At 39.9% G+C, this 8,793-nt stretch overlaps 1 protein-coding gene across 15 annotated transcripts in view; it reads left to right on the top strand.

Moving 5' to 3' along the window:
- The window catches only part of LOC103381119 (DNA (cytosine-5)-methyltransferase 3A-like), a 41,627-nt gene that overhangs the window by 19,412 nt on the left and 13,422 nt on the right, over nucleotides 1-8,793 (top strand). For 10 of the 15 annotated variants that reach the window (XM_025056959.1, XM_017033738.2, XM_017033735.2 and 7 more), the window contains 3 exons: nucleotides 1,128-1,251; nucleotides 1,464-1,501; nucleotides 2,280-2,423. The exons of 2 other annotated variants lie outside the window; for them this stretch is intronic. In XM_025056959.1, coding sequence (XP_024912727.1) covers nucleotides 1,128-1,251; nucleotides 1,464-1,501; nucleotides 2,280-2,423 — 306 coding nt within the window. The remainder of the gene's footprint in view (nucleotides 1-1,127; nucleotides 1,252-1,463; nucleotides 1,502-2,279; nucleotides 2,424-8,793) is intronic. 3 more of the 15 variants (XM_017033739.2, XM_017033734.2, XM_008313337.3) reach the window with 1 other exon arrangement.

Below are 8,793 nucleotides of genomic sequence, written 5' to 3'. Positions count from 1 at the left end.
CTGCTAATTCATGTATTTAAGCGTTAGCTCACCTGTTAATTTTAAGCACATGCTCGATTTTTTTTTTTGAAAATCCATTTCAACTGCTTGAGTCAAGTGGCTGAAAAAGAATTATTATATATATTGAGCTTATTTCCTGTTATGTTTTAAAATGTTGTGTTTCATGTGCATCATGTCTCGTAAATTGAAGAATGAATTTGAAAAACAAATGTTTTTTGTTGTTGTTGTGTGTTAGCTTCAGTGTTAGCAGTTTCTAGTTTCAGTATTATAATCACACTAAACATGACATTTATCTGTACACAACAGTAGCCCTAGCTAGCTGCGGCTCTTATAGCCATAGCTCTTTGCTAAGACTATTATTGCTAAAGGTTCAAGGGCTTCTGTACCCCAGGCCTTGAACATTAAAACTAAACTTTTCTGATCAAGTTTCCAGTCTTGAGGCCCTTAAACCACCATCTGTCTTTAATGGGTTTTCTTCACCTGCTCATTATAGCCTTTGGGGGCTTTAAAGCGCTCACTAGCGTTAGCCTAGCCATTAACAGTTACCCCAGCTCTTGACTTTTAAACTGGGTTTCTATCAAAGCTTTACAAAAACACATGTTAGAATCCTGCTAACCTTCGTGGCCGTCGCTCTTCCCAGAGGCTTTAAGCTAATCTGCGTCTTTGAAATGTACATAATAAGACGTTAGCATCATTTAGCGCACATGCAGTCATCAATCTTTACCACTGTTGACATGGAGCGCGCTCCCTTCACCGCAATACACCCAGTGTGTGCATGTGTGTGTGTGTAGCTACAGTGATCGGCTGCAGACGCTCTGCGCTGAACCTATATTTGCTCTGTGTTGCACTAACAAGAGCGGACAAGTTGGTATGTGCACGTACTGCAGTAGGTCTTTGATTGTGTGTGTGTATGTATGTGTTTTAAGTGTGTGTGTGTGTGTGTGTGTATGTATGTCTTTTAAGAGTGTGTGTGTGTGTGTATTTAAAGCCTGCATGTGTTTTAAGTGTGTGTGTGTATTTAAAGCCTGTACATGAGTGGTTTATATGGTTAGGGCTGCTTTGATGGTAGCAGAGGAGACTGGGCAGCAGTTTTCTCAGACCCAGACTGTGTTCCGTTTACTTCCTAGGAGATGGCGACCCCTGACCCCTGTGTGAATGCGCCCCCAACTCCACCCGAGGAGCCAGAGGCTTCACTCTCTCCTCGAAAGAAGCGAGGGCGTCGGAAATTGGAACAAACGGAGAAGAATAAGGGTAAAAAAAAAAATATATATATATATATATTATTACTTTTTTGTGTTTTTTTTTTACATACATTGTAACTCAAATAGTTTCCAGATTTCATCGTTGGATGGAAATATTCATGTCAGACCAAAGTGATGAAAGCCATGACTTTCACCTCCTCATTAACGCTCTCGTTAAGTCTGTACAAATGGGCTGTTTCCTGTTTCTCTCTCCTGCTGCAGACGAGCCAGACGACAGAAACTGTGACTCCCCCAGAGAGGTGAGAAACCAGTTGTCCCCCCCTATCTTTGATGGTTTAATGTAATTATTTTTTATATATATAATTAGCGCCTTCTAGGGGCAGCCTTTCGCAGCAAATGTTTGCTGCTGTTAATACAAGAATTTTACAGGTTAGCCATCAATAAAAATGTGATTATTATTATTATTATTATTATTATTACTAAGTTTAAAACCAGTCCAATCAGTTCAGACTATGTTAAGAAAAATGCAGGTCAGTTGTCAACCTAAGATAATAAGCTAATCATGTTGCAGGTCAGTTCTCAACCTAAGATAATAAGCTAATCATGTAGCTGTTTGTAGCTACACTTTAAAATTATTGAATTAAAGAAATGGAAGATTTTTCTATTTCAACATCAGTTGGAACTATTTTATTGTTCTAATAAATAAATGAAGACAGTGTTGGTTCCATAAGTCTCCACTTGGGGAGGTGTAAACTCCTCCTCTGTCCACAGTGAGGATCAACTGAGAAGAGACGTTAGTGTAATTCAACTGCAGCGGGAAAAAAAATTAACACAGGCTCAATACAGTATTTAAGTATTTGGCCTGATTCCGAATCTAGAAAAAAAAAGAAAGTAATAAAAGCTGTCACTTCTTGAAGCGATGTGAAATAACACTGCCTTCTTTCACTTAGAAATAAGCAGGGCGGTTGAGTTTTTCTTATATTCCCTTCACTGTTTGAATTAGTCTGAGTCATAGCTTCAAACGCTCATCCTTAAACCCAGAGGCTCACACTTTAACAGATCCTGTTATGTGTTCAGGGCGAGACTGGGAGGCTGCGGAGAAGGCCTGTACCCAGAGTGACTTTCCAGGCCGGCGACCCGTACTACATCAGCAGGAGACAGAGGGACGAATGGCTGAGCCGCTGGAAGATGGAGGTGGGAGAGAATCAGGTCTCAGTCTGTGTGAGTTCAGAATAAACGACACACAAAGGCTTTTTCCTTCTTTCTTTTTACATAATCAGATTGCAGTTGTATCAAGGACACACGTCAGTCAGACATTAATTAGTCTGCAGTGTGAGAGCTGACACTTTGGACAGATCTTCATTCATCACAGAAATTACTTTTTCATTTTGGGAACATCTCTGTCCCACATCCTGTTTAATATTACACCGACTGTGACGTGGCCGTGTAGGTTTGACTGATGGGCTGTATTGTACTGTGAAACGCCGCGTGTAGTCAGTGGGTGTCAGCCATTGTTGGTTTTAAAGTTACACCGACACGTCTGTGAGATGGAATATCAGACGCTGTCACACGTGTGTGGAATTTCCACTCAGCTCATGCCAATCATGTCAAATGTCTTTTTTACTCAACTGGTATTAAAGAGCGCTCTTAAAAATGTATCTTTTTATGATTATTTGTACTGCAAACTTTTCCGCAGTGATTCCCAACCTGTGCGCCGCGGCACACTAGTGTGCCGTGATCATAAGCTGTGCCGTGGAAAATGATCCAATTTTACTAAATTGGTCTAAAAACATTTATTTATTTATTTTATTTATTGAAAATATTTTTTCTTTCTTTATCAAAATGCGTAAGCGACAGGCAGAACAATTAAAAACTAAAAAAAGAAAGACAATCAGAGCAGTAGAAGAAGATCTTGGTGAGTGTCTTTCTTCAATTCCTGCCAGTATATCAGTGTTGTCTTCAACTAAACAGGCTGAGGTTTTAGTAAATTGAGATTGTTTTGGCAATTTTGTCAACAGTCAACTTAGAATAAAGAACAAAACAATAGAAAATATATATATATATGTATATAAATATATACATATATATTTTTTTTTTCTTTGCCACTGTTGAACTCAAACATACATTTACTCAGTTGGGGTTGTAGTGGTACCACCAAGTTCCCAAATCCCAGATTGGGTTCGAAACGATCAACTACCTTTAGATTTGAAGTGTTTACAGTGGAAAAACAAACGTCCGTGTCTTAATCCACCAAACGAATCGCTTGCAGCTAAATGTCAGAAGATAAACTGTTTCCCCCTTTTTCAAAAATCAGCTTCTCTGTGCGGCAACATTCATCCTGGGCGCTCGACACTTGCTCGTAGTGTTGTGAAATATAATTTAAAGTGGCTATAATCTGTATTTCTCTACTAACAATGGACCGCATCGTGACTTATGTGTGCGAGAGGCCGCCGACGGTGGCGGTCCCTCAGATATTCATCACCGGGGCTCAGCGGCTCCTCTCAGGGAGCGTCCTAAAACTCTTTGTTTTGGGTTTATGACCCAAAAAACTTTCACTCACTTTGGAGCCGGCTGCTGATTTACAGTGTTGTGTTTTCAGGTGGTAGAGATGGTAGAAATGATAAAGACCAGAAAACTGCAGAGTCATTTTTCTACAAGAAGAGCAGTGGTGGAAGAAGGTGGAGTTCAACCTCTGGCAAAAGATATTATTACACATTTAAGGGACGTTGAATTTCTCAACCTTTTTCCTCGAGCAACATTTACATCAGAAACTCAAGTAAAAAAAAAAGAACCGTATACCTTTGGAAATCTGTTTACCAGGACCAAACACACAGTTATTTCTGGCTAATAATCTTGAAATAGTTACAGTTTTACCTATTTAGCATTAGCATCTGCTAAGTAGGTACAAGCTGTGACCTATTGCCTTACAAAGGGTTCTACAGTAAACCAGGTGGATGAGGTTCACAGTCTGTTCCCCCTGTGAGTTTCACACACTTGGGTGAAATGCAAGCAATTTTTTTTTTAAATATCTGATTCATTGACGTGTGAAAAACACACATCTGGTAACAGTGTGTTGAATAAACCGCTGCTCTGCTGGTTTGGCCTCACGGAGTGTGTATGTGTATATGTGTGTGTTAATGTGAGGCGACTGAAGGAGACAGGATGTGTGTTTGGATGTTGAAAGGTTGATAGAAAGTGATTGCGGTGGATCGACAGTAAACGGGCCGGGCACCACGGTTTCCTCGCTCTCACGGCTGTCAGTCAAAACCAGTTGTGTTTATTCACTCTCTGTATTTGGGCTGCGCTGTCAAACCATTAACGTTTTTTTTTTTTTTTTCCCACCCGATCAATCACACAGTAGCTGTAGATTAATCACGATAAATCAACGTTATTCTACATGATGAATATGTCTGCTGAAAAGTGTGTGTGCGGTGGTTTTTTTTTTTCTTTAGAGGAAAAACAAACAGTCACTGGTCAAACTGGTACCTGATCCTCCAAACACTGGTGCACGTGACATCTGTGGGTGGACACGTGCAGAACACACAGCTGCTGTCAGCACTCTCCTCCTCACCCACTCACTCCTCACCCACTGGGAAACTGCAGGACATAATTTCATGTATTTACAGAACAAAATACACTCTGGGAAGTTTGTGTACTGTAACTGTTTGAACCGACGCAGAAGGAGCCGTCCACGTGTCTCTGTCTAAATGAAGGAAATTAGGGAAAAAAACTTGATTGAGTTAATAGAACAAACCAGTGTGATTAATAATAATTCATATTAAGAAGTGTTTTTTTTTTATTTACCAGTCCTATAATCTAAGTGTATGTGAATGGAGATTTATATTCAAGTAGATTTCTTTTTCTTTTTTTTTTTAACGTTCGCAATTTTTTTTATCCTAAATTTAAAAGATTTTCTGACTTTACTCTTGACTGAGTGAATAAATGAAGGTCATTGAGGAGGAAACAACAGAAAGACAGAAAAACTGAATGGAAAATAAAAATAAATTGGAGTTGATAAGGTGTGAAAAGATGGTTAAAAAAAGAGAGAGAGAGAAAGAGACGAGAAGTAAAATGACAGAGTCAGAGGTTAAATAGTTCCAGGTTTTATGTCGGGGGGTGAGGGAGGGGAGGGGGGTTATATGTGTGTGTGTGTAGGGGTGTGTGTGAACTGCAGCCAGCTGTTAACACTGCCTGTGAAAAGAGAACTAATCAAACTTTGAAAACTTCTTTTCACTTCTGCATGAAAACATCTGGCGTCTCACCTCACACATGATGTTACAGCCATGGTGTGTGTGTGTGTGTGTGAGTGTGAGAGCCTTTTTGTTATCACTTTTTTTCACCCTTAGCATCCGTTTTCACTGACGGCTCTGACCTGGTCTTGACTTCTTAACACGTTGTGTAACGTAGTTAAAACACACTGGACTTTTTCTTTAAATTGACACGTTGTTAGGATTTACTTCCTGTGTATTTTCCTTATTTTTTTCATTTTGTCTACTTTGTAAAACCAACAAAATTAATATTTCCAAATGCTCTGTGTTTATTTTTTTCTTATTTTTTTTTATTTTGTCTACTTTGTAAAACCAACAAACAACAACAACAAAAAAACACACTTGCTAACTCGGTGATAATAATATTTATTTTAGTAGGTAGTTTAGTTTTCATAGCTATCTGCTGCCACCTAGCAGGAAATTATTGAATTGTTCTGTCTGTCACACATTAATGAACAAAGAAAAATGATTTGCAATAACAAAAAAAAATAGTTTCAGGACCAAGTATAAGCTCTCACGGCACACTGGTGTGCCGCAGTGCAGAGGTTGAGAATCACTGCCTTAGATGTGTGTATACAATGGACTTAAATGTCTTGTCGCAGATGTGGAGGACCTGAAAGAAGACAGGAAGTAGTTGCATTAGTCACGTCATTGATTTATTCCTAGTAATCATTTTTATGGTCTTCAATCTTTTTCAGTGTTAAATAAGGATCTAATTTAGAGGAAAATAAACCATAAATGTCACTGCTCTGTTCAGTGGTGTCTCAAACATGTGGTTAAGAACATATCGTGCTGACTTTTCATTTAGTGAACCAACAAGGACTTTTTTTCTTTTTTTTTCATTCCTGGACAGTTTTATTCTTTTTCATATTTATGGTAAGACCTTAAAAAGTTTGGGTTTGTACTTTCTTAAACGCCGCCGCAGTGTAAAAGACTCCAGAGAGAGAGAGAGAGGTGGAGGAGTGCTCGAAATCCTGCACTTTATTGAACACTTGGTGCAAAACTCTTGTCAGTTATTTTTCCCACAAATCATTTGGTTTCATTTTCTCGATCTGACCCTTCTTGTAATCATTCCGACTGTCCATCTGGAAGATATTTCACACTCCTGCTCAGTAAAACCTCCTTCACGAGTGCAGTCGACCGCGCTAACAAATGATCGATTTCCTAGAGAGCAGCGTGAGCCGGATCCAAAGAAACTGAGTGGCTGTGCTCCAGTGGATGCTTTTAAGACCAGCAGTATGCAGGCAGTGTCACAGCTAGGGCTTGGCTTTGTGTCTGCTTACTTGTTTTTGTGCCCCCCTGTGGCCAAAAAGAGTAAAATAGAGTAGCATTTCTCCATCTGTTTTTTTTTTCTTTCATAGTGGGAAAACTGGGCTTTGTTCTGCCAACTCTAAACCCTCAGTTTATAGACATGATGTCAGACTCCTTGTATTTCTCTTATTGGCATCGCCACATGTCATGTGACCTGTTCTATAACTGGGCTTCATAGAAACGTCTGCATTTCTGTTTTTTTTTTGTTTGTATTTGTGTGAATGTGAGTCCCTGGCCCTGACACAACCACAGCCTTGTCAACTTTAAGGCTTACCTAACCTTTGACCTTGAAGCCTTCTGTGTGTGTGTGTGTGTGTTGATGTAAAAGTTCACCTAAACATCTGTTGGCTGAAGGCGTCTGTAAATCACTCGCTTCTTCACCGCCGGCCAATCAGCAGTGAGGATGAGAGTAGAGAAGGCCTGATAGTTAGGGTGAAGCAGAGGAGAAAGTTCAGGAGGAGTGAAGTGAAGGAGAGGAGCAGGAGGTGAAGGAGGTGAAGGAGTGTGACAGAGAAAATGAAGGAGCGAAAGAGAGCCAGGGAGGAAAGACTGCAGAGGTTTCACGTTTGGGCTGTAAGTGACTTCAACTTTTAAAATTTTTTTTTTTACTATTTCTAGATGTGAAGTGTGTGTGTGTGAAAAAAGCGTATGAAAATTGTAAACTAAAGATTTTTTTTTTTACCAGGAAGTGACACAGAAAATATATAATTCAGTGCTGAGGTATCTGTATCATCTGCATAGAAAAAAACGTAATTTATTGTTGACTGAAACATTGCAAACTACAAGGTTTGGTTTAATTAGTTTAAAGGAATTTGATTGTGATTTTTTTTGTTGTTTTGACTTTAGTGGCCACCTGGAGTAAAAAACAAATCAAATATATATTTGTGTATTAAATCAAAATGTAACGCTCAAATATTTTTATATATATTTTTGGTCAACGTTTAACCAAGAAAATATGAGAACTGAGGTTAAAGTTGATTCAGTAAAAAGATCATTGTATCAAATAATCAGATTTTAGATTTTTATCTATCTTCTCTTTTTATCTGTAAGGAAATTCAGATGATGAATTTGCAGCAGAGGTCGCGAACATTTGCTGCATCAAGGACAAGAATAAATCAAATTTTACGACGCTCGCTAAAGACTTTTTTTTTTCTTTTTTTTAAATTTTTTGGTCAAAAACCAACATCAAAGCTGCAGTAACTTCACTGCTGTCTTTTCAAGTCAGGAAAACAGGAAAAAACAACTTGATTGTTTTTCATTAACGGTCCCACGGCTGCAATTAAGACTCATTAAAGAGCAGCCACTTGGTGGGTTTTCTATTGACAGGGTGATGCTGTTAGCTGTTGTCTCAATGCTGCACTGTGTGTGTGTGTGTGTGTGTCGGGTTCACCCGCTGGTCAGGGTCAGTCACACTCATAAAGAAGGCGTGGCCTTTTTAAGAAACGCCTCATTGGCTGGGTCAGAGGGTGAGGAGTCAGGGGTCAAGAGGGAGGGCAGGGAGAGTAAAAACACTGAAACGATGACCAGGCCACAAGGTAGCACAAAGTTCAAAGACGTAACTCACAACATTACGGCCCCCGCTGCCCCCCCTCCCCTTCCCAAATCTCTCTCTCTCTCTCTCTCTCATTCCGTCTTTACATTACCACACGCCTACATCCTGGCTCTGTGTTTACTGAAGGCCTCCACATTCTTGGAGTTCCTCCACTCGGTGCTCAGCAGGTCCATAGTTCAGCACAAACCTGCCAACGCAAACGCACAGAACTGCAGATTTTTTTTTTTATTTTTTTATTCTCTGGTGCTGTTGTCTTACAGCTGGTCTCCTGGTTCCGTCCCTGGTAGTTTTTTCGCTCCAGATTTTCTCTCACAGTTCGTCCTCGTCTGAGGTGGAGTCTACATTGACTCCCTGAGTGAGAACAGTTGTTAGTCTCTGCATGTGACACTACTGTATGATGGACCCCCTCCCGCCCCCCCGCCCTCGCCCACTGACTGCTGGGCTGGGCTCCAGCTACTCC

This window comes from Cynoglossus semilaevis, chromosome 7, assembly GCF_000523025.1.
Source record: "Cynoglossus semilaevis isolate Cse_v1.0 chromosome 7, Cse_v1.0, whole genome shotgun sequence".
Lineage (NCBI taxonomy): Eukaryota > Metazoa > Chordata > Actinopteri > Pleuronectiformes > Cynoglossidae > Cynoglossus > Cynoglossus semilaevis.
This window is presented reverse-complemented; position numbering and strand designations above follow the sequence as displayed.